The following is an 18,315-nucleotide window of genomic DNA, read 5'->3' on the forward strand; positions in this document are numbered from 1 at the left end:
GCCTGGTGTAGAGGTCTTGGATGGCAGGCAGCTTTGCCCCAATGATGTACTGGGCCGTACGCACTACCCTCTGTAGTGCCTTGCGGTCGGAGGCCGAGCAATTGCTGTACCAGGCAGTGATGCAACCGGTCAGGATGCTCTCGATATTGCAGCTGTAGAACCTTTTGAGGATCTCAGGACCCATGCCAAATCTTTTTAGTTTCCTGAAGGGGAATAGGCTTTGTCGTGCCCTCTCACAACTGCCTTGGTGTGTTTGGACCATTCTAGTTTGTTGTTGATGTGGACACCAAGGAACTTGAAGCTCTCAACCTGCTCCACTACAGCCTCATCGATGAGAATGGGGGCGTGCTTGGTGCTCCTTTTCTTGTAGTCCACAATCATCTCCTTAGTCTTGGTTACGTTGAGGGATAGGTTGTTATTCTGGCACCACCTGGCCAGGTCTCTGACCTCCTCCCTATAGGCTGTTTCGTCGTTGATCAGGCCTACCACTGTTGTAGCTGTACTCCCAGTCATGTGAAATCCATAGATTAGGTCCTAATGAATGTATTTCGATTTTCTGATTTCCTCAGATGAACTGTAACTCAGTCAAATCTTTGAAATTGTTGCATGTTGCATTTATATTTTGAGTTGTTCCGAACTCACTTCACTCGCGCTAAAGAGAGAGGCTTGCGCTACCGGTGCTGGCACATGCGCAGATCAAACACACCGCTGGAACGGCGATTCATGTGTTTACATTTCCTAAAAATGTGAAAGAATGCACAGAAAACCAGGTGTTTTAATTTGACCTCATGCGAATTAAGATAAGCAGAGTAAGGTGTTTACATGACAATTGCATAAATCCAGCTACGACCACAAATGAGTTAAATATAAATTTATTCCTGTACATGGGATAATCTGGATTTAGGCTAGGGATAGGTCGGTTTCTATTATATGTGAATGGAGACGTCTTCGATAAGCTGAATAATTCTGGAAAATTCACATCTGTGAGAGAGGGGAAGGATGGCTGGAGGGATGGAGAGAACCAAAGATTGATGGTGATGATCTTGGACTTTGAAGTACGTAGGGTGGCTGTGGAATGAGAGAAAACCCTGCTACTGCTTGATGTTTCCCAGAATTTCTGAGACCAAGTTGAGCAAGTCTTTATTGTCCCAGGAAGGGCAATTCATAGGGATAACATTATGGTCTGCGAAGCAACTCTTCATATGTTTTGGATGTCCATAATGAATTCTCTACCTCTCTGCCGCACACCTGCACGCATACACACACTCCTCTCTACCAGAGAGGCTACTTCGACCGAATCACATAAACCTTAAGGTATTCTACCCTGGCCAGCAAAAAGTATCAAATGAACGGAGCCAGACGCAGGGCTGCATTTAGTGGTTTAGGATTTCAAGGCAAAAAAATGCTAGGCAGGAATTATACAAACCTAGGCTGTGTATATAAGGATCAAACGCGTGGCTGAATTGTGCTGGCTAATGTGGGGGGACTAGCTGAAGGCCTCCTCTGTATAGCATGTGGTTGGGGGGTCCTGCTCTGCTATGCCCCAGCCACCCCACAGCCCTCAGCTTCAAGTTGGGAGGGGAGGAGAGTGAAGGGGCTCCCCTTGGCACAGTGAAGGCCAGGGATGTTTACTCAGCTGGGTCTGCAGGTCGGTGTGTGTGTGTGTGTGGGACTGCAGATGCGCACACACACACACACACTAGACGGCACCCACCCACACTCCTGTGGACTTAAACCCTTGTTTATTTTAGTAACAGGCTGTGGCAGTGAAGTTATTTTACTACAGTATTCAGTAACAACTACTGCACTTATCGCCCTTTCAAGTTTAACTCTTGGGCCAATTTGTGTCATTCTGGCCTCCAGATGGAAACACCTGCTTTTACGGGGCCATAGAAATCCTACTCCCGCTACATGACAGTGTAAACTCCCCAACAACTTCCCCTTCAAAACAGACCAACTGTCATGTAGACTGGGTGTTAGGCCGGGTAGGTTAGCAAAACTTAAATGTTGAGCGCTATTACACGCTAACTCAATAATTACAGCTTAAAAACACACTAAACTACATAGAACTTAACTATACAAAAAAACACTTCAAACTTCAACTCTGCTGCCTTTGCTCTAGGAAACCAGCAAAAATGCCTGACAGGCCGCCTAGTCTCCCCCCTCCCTCTGTGGTTTGCAAAGTGTGCAAGGATTGAAATGTCTAATGGTCGTCCGCAATGTGGGTGGCTTTCCCCTCGGCCCCGTGAACATGGCGGCTACACAAACACGCCACGGCTCATTCGGCCCGCCGGCTGTGGTGCAGCACCGCGGAAGCCCAGCCGGGCTACGCTCTGTTTACTGTCCTCTTGCACAGCCTGACCCCCTCGGAAATTCAGGAAAACAGAACAAAAAGAAAAACTAGTCCCTGTTCTGCGTGGTGCACTCTGTCCAGGCGAGCATAAATCAGCCCTTTATAGGGGCCTCTAGTTGGGCTCAGTGCGCTCCTTTTTCTATTTTTCACCCCGACCCAAGAACAATATTTATTTGGGGGAGGGGGGGGCAGGTTTTCCTATTAGCTCATCCAGCCCTGTTGGCCGCGGAGATCCGAGCCAGCGATCCTTCCTGGGAACAGGTGGCTCCCAGCAGAGACCTTGGACCGCTGCGCATCAATTCCCTTTCTATCGTTTCTTTCCTAGGAGCCCCTAGTCAATCCATACAGGTAAGGGGTTGTCAGGGATATGTCATGCATTGCAATCTTGCAAAGTAACTACTCAGTCACCTCTGGTTTCATGTTGTAAACAATGTGTTGCTGAGTATATCAATCCAAACCTGAAACTTTGCAAGTGCCAGAATGTTTTACTGTTACGTCTTGTGGAAACTGGGTTTGATGGGCCTCTAGTCTCATGCCGGGGCTTCAGATCAAAACTTCTCACAGACCTGCTGGCCTGGCTGCAGTGCAGGCTGCTAAGCTACAATGTGGAATTCATCCAAACCCTCTCATGCCTAATTTGGTTAATGAGAAAATGCATGCAAAGCACATGATTTATGAAGTGGTAATAAGGAGCTGGTGAGAGGGGGTGGGAGAATAACAGTCTTCAAAGTAAAGCTTTTGACAAGAAGAATGGGTTGCATGCGTGAAACCGGTTAGAGACCAACCTCTTGGGCGTCATTAATTAAAGAAACATTAATTTAGCCACTGCTGGACCGTTTCAGAGCGGCGTATCAGCTTTCATAATGATGTAATAAGCCACTTCATCAACCTCAATTATCAGGCGACAAATGTATAAACCGCACACAACAACAGTGTAACAACGAGCGGCATGACATACTTAGGTTATATGACAAATTAACATTTCCAGTGACAGTGGTCAGGCAAACGTGTGTTTCCTCAGATTTCTACCATGGTCTCAGTAGTCTCAACAGGATTTCCTTGTCTTGTCTTATTTCCTTCATCCCCACTTCTATATATAAAAAAAGAACCGTCCACATTTGACACATCTACTCATTCAAGGGTTTTTCAAGATCTTTAAAAGGTTTCTTCAAGTGCAGTCACAACAACCATCAAGCGCTATGATGAAACTGGCTCTCATGAGGACCGCCACAGGAAAGGAAGACCCAGAGTTACCTCTGCTGCAGAGGATAAGTTCATTAGGAGCCTCAGATATTACAGCCCAAATAAATGCTTCAGAGTTCAAGTACCAGACACACATCAACATCAACTGTTCAGAGAAGACTGAATTAATCAAGCCTTCATGGTCAAATTGCTGCAAAGAAACCACTACTAAAAGGACACCAATAATAAGAAGACATTTGCTTTGGCCAAGAAACACGAGCAATGGACATTAAACTGGTGGAAACCTATCCTGTGATCTGATGAGTCCAAATTTGATATTTTTGGTTCCAACCACTGTCTTCGTGAGACACATTGTAGGTGAACGGATGATCTCCGCATGTGTAGTACCCACTGTGAAGCATGGAGGAGGTGGTGTGATGGTGTGGGGGTGCTTTGCTGGTGACATAGCCTTGAATTCTAAATGAATCGCAGACCAACTTAACCAGCATGGCTACCACAACATTCTGCAGCAATACGCTATCTCATCTGGTTTGCACTCAGAGTGACTATCATTTGTTTTTAACAGGACAATGACCCAACACACCTCCAGGCTGTGTAAGGACTATTTGACCAAGAAGGAGAGTGATGGAGTGCTGCATCAGATGACCTTGCCTCCTTAATCACCTGACCTCAACCCAATTGAGATGGTTTGGGAGGAGTTGGACCGCAGAGTGAAGGAAAGCATCCAACAAGTGCTCAGCATATGTGGGAACTCCAAGACTGTTGGAAAAACATTCCAGGTGAATCTGGTTGAGAGAATGACAAGAGTGTGCAAAGCTGTCATCAGGGCAAAGGATGGCTACTTTGAAGAATCTAAAATATATTTTGATTTAACATTGTTTTGGTTACTACATGATTCCATATGTTATTTCATAGTTTTGATGTTTTAACTATTATATTATACAATGTAGAAAATTGTAAAAATAAAGAAAAACCCTTGAATGAGTAGGTGTCCAAACTTTTGACTGGTACTGTATATTTAAAAAAATGATATTATACAATAGGCTACATGTCGGTACCAACTTTCCTTGAGAAAATTGAGCTCAGGTACCTAAAAAAAAAAGCACAACACCACTGTATGAGACCCAACCACCTCCAAGGGTCTTGAAATGTGTCCCCAGAGAGGGTGTCAGCGGTGGAGGCCAAAAAGCTAGGTATTATACCATGACGATAAGTCCAGTGTTGTTCAGGGGTTTCCTATTTTTCGGGTAAAAGAGACATCGTCCAAATGTCCAGCAAGATCATAAAAATAGCTAGGAGTCAGTGAGGTGATGAGTGAGGTTAAGGGCAAGGGGGGTTACAGGATGCTAGGGTCAGTGTGTAGCCCCCTAAGGGGCCACAACTGAGCTCCCTGCCCTGGACCCAGGAGTACAAAGGGGAACCTCACCTCTCCCTAGAAAAGACTGCGGACAGAGAAAAGGGCTTGGTTAAACTATGGAAGTTAAGGTTATAAGTTAAGGTTATGTGGCTGGAATGGTTTGACGTGATCAAAGCGACTTGAGAAAAATAACACCTGCAACGACATAGTCTGCATTGGAGTCCAATCTCCGAGGTTCAGAAAGGTATTTCTCAGAAACCTTTTCCCATTCCACAGGAATCTCAAAATGCTGCACTTACAAGGGCAATATGGCTAATGGAATTCAGCCGGGTCGTTTCCTTACGTTTCCACAAAAAAAAAGGTGAATGTTTACGAAGACACAGGCCTGGTGGGGAGAGGTCTATTTATTTTCCTGACGATTCTGTAGAGTATTCTGGCATTTCTCCTCCGTGACTCTCACTCAACAGCCATCCATTTGTGCCACGTTTATTTATACATTGCAAACCTTCATCAAGGCTAATTTGATGGGGTAAGAAAAGGGAGAGGGTACAAAAACAATCTTGTGAAAACGCAGCTGCTACGAGGGCCCGAGTCTGTCTAAATAAAAAGACGGCCTCCGAGAAGTATCCTACAATAATATACAAGTGTTCTGCAAGGTCATGGGGAAGGTCGTCCCCATAAATATACAGCAAATTCTTCTATGGTGCACTTTGTGTGGCGGGATATGGCAAAACACAAGCGCCTTAACTGCTCCAAAAGCCCTTTGATTTACAGCAGTTCAGCCATGTTCTGAAAAAGCATTGGCAATAACAATAGCAAAACTGATTCACGAAGAAAAGAAAAAAAAATGTCTAGAGAAGTTATGAAGTTCCTATTTCCCTAAAAGTTAGGGTAATAACATCATACCTGATCAGGGTGTTTGATAAACGTCAGCGTTTAAGAATGAATCCACAGCCCACTGTAATTTCAGACCTGTCACACCAGGGGTCGGGGGAAGCTCAATATTTACATTTTTTAACCCTCCATTTTCTGCCGTGATTACAAGAGAGCAACGTCTCTATTACACTGACCCTCAACCCTATCATGTCAGGAAGGAAACCATTATAGTCCTTTATACAGCTGACAAGGCAAGCAATGTCGATGGGGGGGGTTAGGTAGCGCAAAGTTTGGCCCCTACGAGTAGACATACCTGCCATTGGGACTGCAGTGCGCCCCAGCAACACACAGCCCCCCATTAGATGCCTTATAACAATGAACCTGGAATCCCAAAAACCGATGAGGCTGCAATTAGGATAACCCTGGGGGGGGTTGTGCAGTCTGAATAGAATTGCATGTCTACTCGTACGATCCACGCTATGCGCTACCTAACCCCCCACCTCGAAAAAGGGGAATTCAGTCGGATTATTTAAAAATAAAAACTACAAGGGGGCCGCAGTGCAATCTGAAGTATTGGGGTGGGTGTAGGATGGGGGAGCCGTCCATCCGAAGACCAGCTGGGAATGGGGGGCTCCATCTGCTCTGTCTGCTGTTGAGTCTCTACGAGCTAAACCCGTGACGGAGCTGGAACGCCGGACAGAGCCTGGCGCACGCTATGGAGATGAGAGCGCTGGTTTTTCCCGTTTCCCGCTCACCAGCAGCTGGCCTGGGACAGACGACCTCGCCGGAGAAGAGGGATGGGTGAGGGTTGGGGTTGGGAAAAGGGGGGTAGACAGGGCCTTTCTGCATGAGTGACGGGCGAAAACACAGCATCCATCAGAGTCGGGTGGTCAGCTGGGCAGAGAGCGGAGGAAGCAGCTCGCTTGGGCAGAAAGGACCACCCAAAACAGGCCGAGTCGTACAACCCACATCGCTGGAGCATGGACAAGAGGCCTTCACACCGATTCACTATATAAATAGTGACAGTGAGAGCTCTCTTTGGCCAATAAACACGCTCTGGGGAACAGATGAGGGGTAGCAATACGTTACGTCAGACTGGAAGTCATGTTCGAAGTAATGAAAAGCCTATCCATTATGAAATGTGGAGACAACAGTTTATGGTTGAAGCACAGGGAGAGGTAGGGCAGGAGGACAAGGCAGTGGGATGCAGTGTGCCCCCAAAAGGAGGATTTATTTCCAGGGAAGACTCTTAAATTACCCCACAATGGGCATGCAATGTAGTTAAAGGAGTGGTTTACTATTTCTGAAGGAAATCTAAAAATGATGTAAATGGCATGTTATAGAAGGGTGCAGACACTTTGTGATTTCACTTGTTTTTGAGAACCCTATCCCAGCCGTAAAGGCTTCCTCGCTGTGCACTGTGCACTGCGCTGTGACCAAAAGACATGAACAAAAGCTCCAAAACACCCAAATATGTCAGCTTAGAAACGGACACCCTCTCAGTGTAGCGATGTAGGTCTTTAGATGTTGTACACATGAAATTGTGTCATTCCGAACTTCGATTTTATGCAACTCGAGCAACTTTCCCCTCTAACAGCTGTGCTGCTTCTCTGTGTAGCCTGTGCAGCACAGCTGGTAGAAGAAACCTCTAGAGTCGCACAAAAATAACATTGCGGATTAAGTTTGGAATGACACAATTTCACGTGTACAACATCTAAAGACCTACATCGCTGTACTGAGAAGGTGTTTGTTTCTAAAAGGGCGTATGGTGGGATCTGAAATGATTAACACCGTTGAAAAAGCAAAAAATGACTTTATTCAATAATTCAAATACTGAGCTACACTGAATGTACAAAACAATAGGAACACCTGCTCTTTCCATGACATACACTGACCAGGTGAATACATGTGAAAGCTATGATCCCTTATTTATGTCACTTGTTACATCCACTTCAAAATCAGTGTTCACCAACCTTTTCTGAGTCAAGATCATTTTCTGAGTCAAATTGCAAGTCGAGATCTACCACTCAAGATTTCTTTTTTAACATTACTTAAAAAACGTAAGCCTATGTAACATTAACCAATTAAAAACAGTTCTGTAGCAATGAAGTATGTGCAGTAGACTATAAGCCCAATACAGCATGACTGGCTATTCCCTGCCAATGTTGTTTTCAGACCATTTTGAAATAATATTTTTAAAAAGTGTGTTACTGTATTTGATCACACTGGTAATAGATACTTTGTTGATTACTTGTGAGGCACAGTTGACTGAGCATATTTAGCTTTTTACTGGACTGATGTTCTGCATCTGATGGCCAGTCTGAGGGGAGGGAGCAGCGGCGAGGCTGCCTCTCCCTCGACTCACCGTCCCGCCGCTCTCTCTCCGAGAGAAGAGGACACAGTCTTTCAGCTGATAGCGAAACTCGCACTGCATCATTTCTGCCTCACGCTGTTACTCCTATGACCAGAGAAAGTGAAATATTCCTTGATATTAAAAAAGATCCAAGTACCTAATAATAACAGCGTAAGCTTATCGGAGCACTTTGCTATAGTCATTCATTGCAGCTGCAGTGCTGGTTGTAGCTTGAGTGGAAGTAAGGAGAAGGCCCATTCTATGGCGTATAAAAGTGTTGACAGTGCTGAATAACAACGTAAACAGGAACTTACTCATAAAAACAGAAGCTCTTTGCTGTAAATGTTGAGTCTCTCTCTAGTCATGGTTTTAAAAGTTTCGAAAATCTCACAGTAGCAACTTTGCTGTGCGTTCAATGCTTTTTTTTTGTCTTTGGCTCGAGGAAACTGTGCAGACACTGATCTGAGCTCTGATTGGCTAGCGCTAGGTCAATAGGTGCACTTGATTTTCTCTCCGGGCCTGCCGGGTAGGTGCTACCTTCAGACTCATGAAATGGTTTAAAAATGGGAACACTTTGCCTTCCCAGCACTAGGGCTTGTTGTTTTTACAGAAATGTTTGGTGATCAACTAGAATTCCCTTGGAGATCGACCAGTTGGTGAACACTGGTATAGATGAAGGGAAGGAGACAGGTTAAAGATGGACTTTTAAGCCTTAAGACAATTGAGACATGAACTGTGTATGTGTACCATTCAGATGGTGAATGGGCAAGACAAAATATGTAAGTGTCTTTGAACCGGGTACAGTAGTAGGTGCCAGACGCAGTGGTTTGAGTGTGTCAAGAACTGTAACGCTGCTAGGTTTTTCACGCTCAACAGTTTCCCGTGTGTATTACGAATGGTTCACCACCCAAAGGACATCCAGCCAAATTGACAAAACTGTGGGAAGCATTGAAGTGAACATGGGCCAGCATCCCTGGAATGCTTTTGACAGCTTGTAGTCTATGCCCCGACGAATTGAGGTTGTTGTGAGGGCAAACATGTGTGCAACTTAATATTAGGAAGGTGTGCCTAATGTTTAGTACACTCAATGTATATTGTATGCTCCGTTTAAAAAAATATATATTTTATACTAATACAATTGCTCAGAGACCAAAATTTAACCAGTAATATATTTATTTCTCAAATTATTTGACACCCCTTTTTACAATGCCTTTCACCTTCCGAGTATAACACAGACTTTTTCTAAAATGTTTTATGGGATTGGAGAACACATTGGGAAGGATCTTAGACCAATCCCCCTTTCAGAATCCTTCCAGATATTGAAATCCTTCATCTGCCCTCATGGACTGGCCTCGTCAACTTAAACCACAGGATTTCAATGGTTTTCAGGTCAGGAGACAGAGATGGGCATTGCAGAAGGTTGATGTTGTGGCCAACTAAGCATGTCTTTGGGAATTTTTAGGTGTGTTTGGGGTTGTCTAGCTGGAAGATCAACTCGCGGCCAAGTTTCAGCCTCCTGGCAGAGGCAACAAGGTTTTTGGCTAAAATATCCTGGTACTGGGTAAAGTTCATGATGCCGTTGACCTTAACAAGGGCCCTAGGAACAGTGGAAGCAAAATAGCTCCATAACAAAGATCCACCACCATATTTGACAGTAAGTATGGGGTTCTTTTCTGCTCATGCATTCTCATTTCAACACCAAACCTACCATAGGTGTGCGTGACCAAAGAGCTCGATTTTCTCTGAGCAATCGTATTAGTATAAAATAACAATTTCTCAAATAAATTTACCATTCAATATAGCTCAGTATTTTTAAAATACTTTTTGTTCATCTTTACCAAGGGTGTCAATTTCAGACCCACTTTATTTGGGTGTTTTTGGAGCTTTTGTTCATGTCTTTTGGTTGCCTCCACAGTGCACAGCGAGCAATGACGAAGCCTATCACAGCTGGGGTAAGTTTCTCAAAAACAAAAGTAGTATCTGCACCCTTCTATAACATGCCATTTACATTAAAAATAGAGATGGTCTTCAGAAATAGTAAACCACTCCTTTAACTTAAGTTCAAATCAGTAAGGCTGGCCTGAATGCTTATCCTCGGCCTACAAAATAACTCACATTGCACCCTTTATCACGGCTGGAATTTGTGTCTGTGATGTGTACAAATCTTCTCATTAACAGCACAGCGTCATGTCACTCTTCCTCCTTTACTGTCAATTAGCCACGTGCAGAATGTCAGTTACCTATTACCCTATTAATCGCCAATGAGCACAGCTGAATAATGCAACTTCACCACGCTTGTTAAATAACCTATAGGCCAGTGGAGTCTCCGCAGAGGAGGAAGGGGAAGACCAGTGAATTAATTAACAAAAAAAAGTGAAACACTCGAAAAGTTATGCTTTTTAGATAAAACTATACAAAATGTATTCACGTCACCAAATAATGCATTGTTTCGCAATGAAGGTCTACAGTAGCCTCGCCAGCACTCTGTAAAATCAAATGTTAATTTGTCACATGCGCCAAATACAACAGGTATAGAACTTAGTGAAATGCTTACATTGACTTCAATACAAAACCTAGGAGGCTCCTGGTTCTCACTCTCTTCCATAGACATACACAGCAATTATGACAACTTTCGGAGGACGCCCTCCAACCTACCAGAGTTCGTGCAGCATGAACTGATATGTTGTCCACCCAATCAAATGATCAGAGAATGAATCTATTATTGAAAGGATTCTAGTAGCCATGTTGACTATGACGTTAGCTAATAATGGTGACAATGATGCAGGCTGTTCGTAGCAGTTAAAGGTTATGATATGAAGGTTTGGCTTGGAAAGTTTGTTGTACACTGAAGTCCACAAGCGAAGTGAAAAAGTGAGAGGAGGAAAGCGCATAGAAGCGAGAAGGAATTATGTGATCATGCTGTTTATATGTGGCTGCTATGAAAGTGAGCTGTGTTTGCGTGTGATCAGGGGTGTATCCATTCTGAGCCGACTCTTGAAAAACATTTCTTAAAAACGGAAGCAAACAGAACCAAAAAGGGATAAACATATCTGAATTAGGCCAATAGAAACTCTCATTTGCAACTGTTGGACTAATGATTACACCCTAGATCAGCTAGATGCAGGCAAGAGTGTGCAAGGCGGTATTGAATGGCACGGTCATCCTTGATTATTCAAATTTTTCTCGCGACCTGTTGTAAACTTTAATTCATAGGGTAGGTTGTAGAAACCTGATGATGGATGTAGGGTAAATTTGAGCATCATGTAGCTAAATTGAGCTGGGTGAATGGAATATGAATGACAGTGATCCAACATGATGTAATAGAAATTAGGCCATGCTCATAATATAAAAAAATAAAATAATATAAAAATAAATAAATAATAATAATAATATATAAAAAAGGAAAAAAAAGAAGAAAAAAAAGAGTCATCAGCCCTCATCTTAAACGGCATCGACCGCCACTGCTATGGGCAATCACCTTGCTCTCTATTCACTAATGGGCATACATCTTGTTACCCCTCATTACTCTCACTTGCGTCTTACAGCAAACTATCATCGCCGGCCATCCACCTCCCCCAGCTTAAGGCTGTCATCAAAACCTCTTTCTCCCAGCTGGTGAGTTTCGATGCCAGCTGCCCAGCATAGGGCTACCTGCTATCCCGGCATCTGGCTATGGGGGCCGTTTATTGGAGACAAGGCCATCTCTCAAACTATTTACTAAACTTTCAAATTTGCATTTTCGTTACAGTTGTTCATTCAGTTAAGTCTGTACTCACTTCAAGTAAACATTTTTATTGCACTGGGCCTTTAAATCGATGCAGCTCATTCAAATCCATTTTCCATTATAAATTATACAATTCGGTCAGTATGGGAAAAATAAATATATCTACATACTTTCAAACTGGTTGTTGTGACATGGTGCTAGATAAGCCTAATTTAGATAGCTTTTCGCAACACTTTCTCAGCCAATAACACTTACAAAACACAAAATGTGAAACGAGTGCATTAAATTAGTACACAAAAGGTTGAGACATCTCGCCGATGCAATCAACCCACTTTATGTTGTTGTTTCTCGAGCTCCACTGAAGTGATCAAGATTTTCAATAGGTTTGTGCAATTACACTTCACTCCATTTGCGATATGCTTTCTTTAGCTAATAGACTGTATGCTTTCGGTTTTGTAACCCCACATCCCTAAGGTACTGAATTTCCAGAAATAACAGTTTGTACGCTGATTGAGAGATACGGAAACATCTAGAACTGAGTCACAGGAGAGGAATGAGAGTTGTCAGTCGTTATGGCGTCATTGCATTGCCCTCTAGTGGAGATCAAGATCACTACATCTTACCTGGTCTTTGGACTTTGGAGATGATGGTGATGTTTCAAAGTCTTTCTTGGTTTCAAGGATTTTTTTCACCAGCCCACCTGTGGATAAACAAGGTGCAGGAGTTTTAAAAGTGTTGGTAATTTACAGTCCCAATTGATATAAACCAAGTTGTAGAAATACGTACTAGAATTCTTAGCACCTACAAGATCAAATTAAGTGATTGTTTGGCTTGTAAAATTGCTTACCATGCTTCTCATCACCTTGAAGTCCCACTGAAGGATCCTGTAGAGAACAAAATAGTGGCGTAACAATTAAAAATATTTAGAATGAACAATGCTGATGCCCTCTTCTCTTGGTTGCAACTTATAATAGTTATCCATTTTAGGGCCTGAAATATGTTTCTATATGTTTCACTTCCAACATTGAACCATGAGAGCTTGGGCCTGGATGTGCAAAAACTAATAGAGGTATGGCATTCTCAAATCTATTTTTCATAACGTAATGGAAGTTTAGATACGAGTTTTAATGACTCCAACCTAAGTGTATTTCAACCACTCCACAAATTTCTTGTTAACAAACTATAGTTTGGCATGTCGGTTAGGACATCTACTTTGTGCATGACACAAGTCATTTTTCCAACAATTGTTTAGAGACAGATTATTTCACTTATAATTCCAGAGGGTCAGAAGTTTACATACACTAAGTTGTCTGTGCCTTTAAACAGCTTGGATAATTCCAGAAAATGTCAAGGCTTTAGAAGCTTCTGATAGGCTAATTGACAACATTTGAGTCAATTGGAGGTGTACCTGTGGATGTATTTCAAGGCCTACCTCCAAACTCAGTGCCTCTTTGCTTGACATCATGGGAAAATCAAAAGAAATCAGCCAAGACCTCAGAAAAAAATTGTATACCTCCACAAGTCTGGTTCATCCTTGGGAGCAATTTGCAAACACCTGAAGGTACCACCTTCATCTGTACAAACAATAGTACGCAAGTATAAACTCCATGGGACCACGCAGACTTCACTCCACTCAGGAAGGAGAGGCATTCTGTCTCCTAGAGACGAACGTACTGTGGTGCGAAAAGTGCAAATCAATCCCAGAACAACAACAAAGGACCTTGTGAAGATGCTGGAGGAAACAGGTACAAAAGTATCTATAGCCACATTAAAACGAGTCCTATATCAACATAACCTAAAAGGCCGCTCAGCAAGGAAGAAGCCACTGCTCCAGAACCGCCATAAAAAAGCCAGACTACGGTTTGCAACTGCACATGAGGACAAAGATCGTACTTTTTGGAGTAATGTCCTCTGGTCTGATGAAACAAAAATAAAACTGTTTGGCCATAATGACCATCGTTATGTTTGGAGAAAAAATGGGGAAGCTTGCAAGCCGAAGAACACCATCCCAACTGTGAAGCAAGGGGGTGGCAGCATCATGTTGTGGGGGTGCTTTGCTGCAGGAGGGACTGGTGCACTTCACAAAATAGATGGCATCATGAGTCTGGAAAATTATGTGGATATATTGAAGCAACATCTCAAGACAGTCAGGAAGTTAAAGCTTGGTCGCAAATGGCCGAAACGTTTGAGCCAAGTTAAGCAATTTAAAGGCAATGCTACCAAATACATATTGAGTGTATGTAAACTTCTGACCCACTGGGAATGTGATGAAAGAAATAAAAGCTGAAATAAATTACTCTCTCTCCTACTTTTCTGACATTTCACATTCTTAAAATAAAGTGGTGATCCTAACTGACCTAAAACAGGGAATTTTTACTCGGATTAAATGTCAGGAATTACAAAAAACTGAGTTTAAATGTAAGTAAACTTCCGACTTCAACTGTATGTGCTCCCTCACCATCTCCATGTCGGGCATGTCGGGGGGAGGAGGGGCAGCCTCCTGCACCACAAACTGCTCATCTTCATCCTCCTCCTCATCCTCAGAGAGCTTCTTCCCCTCCATTATGACAGCTGCCGGGGGCTTGGCACTGGTCAGCCTGCAACACACACATAGGGCTTAGAGGGGGCAATGGAGCAAAGCACATACAGTGGGGCAAAAAAGTAGTTAGTCAGCCACCAATTGTGCAAGTTCTCCCACTTAAAAAGATGAGGCCTGTAATTTTCATCATAGGTGCACTTCAATTATGACAGACAAAATGAAAAAAAAATCCAGAAAATCACATTGTAGGATTTTTAATGAATTTATTTGCAAATTATGGTGGAAAATAAGTATTTGGTCACCTACAAACAAGCAAGATTTCTGGCTCTCACAGACCTGTAACTTCTTTTTTAAGAGGCTCCTCTGTCCTCCACTCGTTTCCTGTATTAATGGCACCTGTTTGAACTTGTTATCAGTATAAAAGACACCTGTCCACAACCTCAAACAGTCACACTCCATCATTTGCAAATGAATTCATTAAAAATCCTACAATGTGATTTTCTGGAGTTTTTTTCTCTCATTTTGTCTGTCATAGTTGAAGTGTACCTATGATGACAATTACAGGCCTCTCTCATCTTTTTAAGTGGGAGAACTTGCACAATTGGTGGCTGACTAAATACTTTTTTGCCCCACTGTATAATTTTCTCGGGCCCGGGTTCAGTTGCTAAACATTGTGAAACTTAGATAGAAATGTCATGGAATGGAGCATGGAATAGAGCTGACGTGAGTCCTAAATCTACATGTTTTCGCTCAATCATACATTTTTCAAAAGTTCCAAAATGTGACCTGAATGCAGTGCTGCTATGCTGACAACTGTATCATTCATAGTGACACAGGAAGTAAAAAGTATGAAGGGAGGTCACCGTTCGGCCGGGGTCACGTCAGCATAGCTCTCCTGCCTCTTGAACCGAGGAGGGGCGGGCCGTGCGCTGTTGGGCCGAGGTATCCTTCGGTTGCTGGTTGGGAAGATGAGAAAGTCAAGCCACACTAATGAATGATCAGCCACAGTCAGAGTAATGGGGAATATTTAAGATTAATAAAGTTCATATTTAGTTAAGAGTAAATAACACAATGCTTAGCATATTTATATGTTTTCCCTTTCTGTAACACACATTTCAATTGTTCTATTTGTGACAAGGGTTGATGGTCACTTGACTCTAGACTGTTATTGATTAAACTCATTCTGTCGATAGTGATTGACGTCAGGCTGACGGTACACTTAACAGACGGCACACTGATATTATATTGATGACCTTATGAGCATTGTTTGATTCTGTAGCAGCTGGCAAAGTCAGTCTTTTGTTGTGGCTTTGTACAAGCCTCTCTGGGTGGTATTTACAGAACATTTGGTACTGTGTGATTAGAGGGCCCGTTAGACATGTTCTATGCTGGAGGGTGTTTTCCATGTTGCAACTTGTATTAAACCAACTTGATTTATGATAGACCATATATCCTCTACTGCTCTCCTTTCTGTTCACCTGGAAATTCCTTTAACAGTCAGTAAACCCCACTCTCTCTCACCAATATTATACAGAGCAGGGTGTCTCAAAGCTGATCATGGGGACACACTGTGTATGCTGTACTGTACTCTAATTGAGCATCAATTCAACACCAGGAATTAGCCATCAGATTGGTTGGTTCAGAAGAACCATTTAACAAGAAACTCTGGGAATCACATGTCTTCAAAGAATCACAGATATTCAAAGCCAGATAGATAGGATCAGAACAGTGTGAAAAGTTACTGCGTTTAGTTAGAACAATTATTCACATACTAGCCAGTTCATTCAGTCTAATTGGAGTAGCTGGTTGTAGTGAGAACATGAAAATAAGAGTGGTCCCCAGAATGAGAGTTGAGAAACCCTACTCTATTGGGACCTCAATTGCAACACTAACCATTCAGTCAGTCACTCAGTCTACCATGGGATAGCATGTGTTTGATGTTACGCTGAGAAGAATGTAATTGAGAGTGGGGACTAGCAGAGCAATTTGTTGTGGTGTAAAAGAGAGAGAAAGTGGCTAATCAAATGTAATGAGGGGGTTGAGAATACACAGGCGTGCGTCCCAAATGACACCCTATTCACTAGATTTAGTGCACTACTTTTGACCTGGGCACTCTGTAGGGAATAGGGTGCCATTTGGGACACAGACAGTGTTAAGTGCGCCCGTTGAGTGCGGCGGGTTGATCAAAAAGGAGAAAGTGGAGGGTTTGCATCAGTGAATGGAGTTTTGTTTTTGTAGCATGTTTCGAAACTCTTTCTATCCCACAGAGAAGAAATTGGCCAAAACTTCAGTTTTAAGCAGTGAGGTTATGGGAGAGACCATTTCAATTGTTGCTGACTGTGCAAATTGAGCGGTGCCCTCAACAGGGCATACAATTAACACTTGACAAATGTGGGTAGATTTGAGGTATTGGCGGGTACGAATGTCTATTTCACCAGACACTTAGGTGGGTGGTCAATTTGCAGGGCTCTATATTGCGAGCATTACATGTCAAAAGCCAAGTAAGGGCACATGTGCAAGTTGTGATGTATAGCAGAGAAATGCTGCAGTAGCTGTTTTCAAAGTATTTCTGCCGTTTTGTTTCATAACTGCAACACCGCATGGCTGGAGAGCTGTGCGCAGGGAGTTAAGTGCAGATAGATTTATTTTTGGAGGCGCTGCACACAGGCTTAACAGTTGGTCTAATTTACTCGAAAGTCTACAAAAGTAAGACTGTCCTCATATTTCTTGACTATTTCAAATGTTTTGTTCATAAGCTCGGTTGTTTTTCCATGTTTGATTGAGTCTGCTGCTTCAACTGATAAAGAGACACATCTACTACTAGTCAGTTCCAAAATCTCACACACACACAGACATCTTGAGTGGCCCCCTTACCACGGTAACCTACCGCCCTCAAACGAGCAGCTGAACATTTTGTCTCATCTGATATTTTGGTTAAAATGAAATTACTTTCTTACCAATACATTTCTTGTTTTAGAAACATTAAAGCATGGTCATCTGTTTTAAAAAAAAAAATATTTAAAAAAATGTAATTATGGACCCAAAAATATTTTTGCTGGTAAATGTTTATTTTTATTTTTTAATCGACCTGAAACAGTGGCTGGTTGACCAAAAATAAAAATGTTAGGCCATGGCCCTCAAACTCTGCTAATTTGCTTAAATCAACTGTCAAACGCCACACAGACCTGTGGGCCATGTGGGCTGGCACTGCGTCTGTGGCATCACCGTTCTCCAGGGGGACCGGCCTCTCTGCCAACGGAGTGTCTCCATCTACAACAACACAAGGTGATGCTGACATGAGAACTCACATCTTTCATTGGAACTTACAATCGATGGACTTGAAAGCAAGAAATGCTGATGGCTAGGGCTTATAGAACAGAGACACATAAAAAATGTCCACCCTGGATCACTAAATGAAAAAGACACCAGCGCCATCTACTGAGAGAGGGTATAGGTGCAGTGAGAGAAATACTCACCTCCTTCACCGTCAGACTCTTCCGGAAAAGAAGCGACAAAAAAAGTATTAGATTTTTTTCCTTCTCTCTACTCATATTATTGTGTAAACAGAAGTATGACTTTAGTGAAAGGCTAGAAAGCTGGGATATTTGAGAGGAGCAGAGAGGTTTTTACCTTGTTGGGCTCCTGCTTTGGGCATGCGCCTCTGCCCCTTAGCAGATGAAGGCCGGGGTATTCTGGCTGGACTGTCAGACTGAGGAGAGGAGGAGAGAAGGGAAGAGAGATGGAGGAGGAGAGTAGAAGAGAGGATGACTGAATAAGTGTCCCCAATTCATGTTTATGAGTGCACACACACTTATAAACATGCAGGGTCATTCTAAGAAAAAGGACATAGGCAGCCCCGTTTTGAAAATAAGAGGTTACCTGCTTGTCTGTGACTTCTGCGGCCTATTAA

The 18,315-nt window shown here is 42.9% G+C and overlaps 1 protein-coding gene across 1 annotated transcript in view; it reads right to left on the reverse strand.

Annotated features, from left to right (window-relative positions):
- The window catches only part of traf3ip1 (TNF receptor-associated factor 3 interacting protein 1), a 40,310-nt gene that overhangs the window by 5,084 nt on the left and 16,911 nt on the right, over window positions 1-18,315 (reverse strand). Inside the window, exons 7-14 of the mRNA XM_024388768.2 lie at window positions 18,285-18,308; window positions 18,036-18,114; window positions 17,882-17,899; window positions 17,591-17,675; window positions 15,269-15,361; window positions 14,325-14,463; window positions 12,714-12,750; window positions 12,490-12,566 (exon numbers count right to left, since the gene is read on the reverse strand). Coding sequence (XP_024244536.1) covers window positions 12,490-12,566; window positions 12,714-12,750; window positions 14,325-14,463; window positions 15,269-15,361; window positions 17,591-17,675; window positions 17,882-17,899; window positions 18,036-18,114; window positions 18,285-18,308 — 552 coding nt within the window. The remainder of the gene's footprint in view (window positions 1-12,489; window positions 12,567-12,713; window positions 12,751-14,324; window positions 14,464-15,268; window positions 15,362-17,590; window positions 17,676-17,881; window positions 17,900-18,035; window positions 18,115-18,284; window positions 18,309-18,315) is intronic.

The sequence above is a fragment of the Oncorhynchus tshawytscha genome, linkage group LG26 (assembly GCF_018296145.1).
Source record: "Oncorhynchus tshawytscha isolate Ot180627B linkage group LG26, Otsh_v2.0, whole genome shotgun sequence".
NCBI lineage: Eukaryota > Metazoa > Chordata > Actinopteri > Salmoniformes > Salmonidae > Oncorhynchus > Oncorhynchus tshawytscha.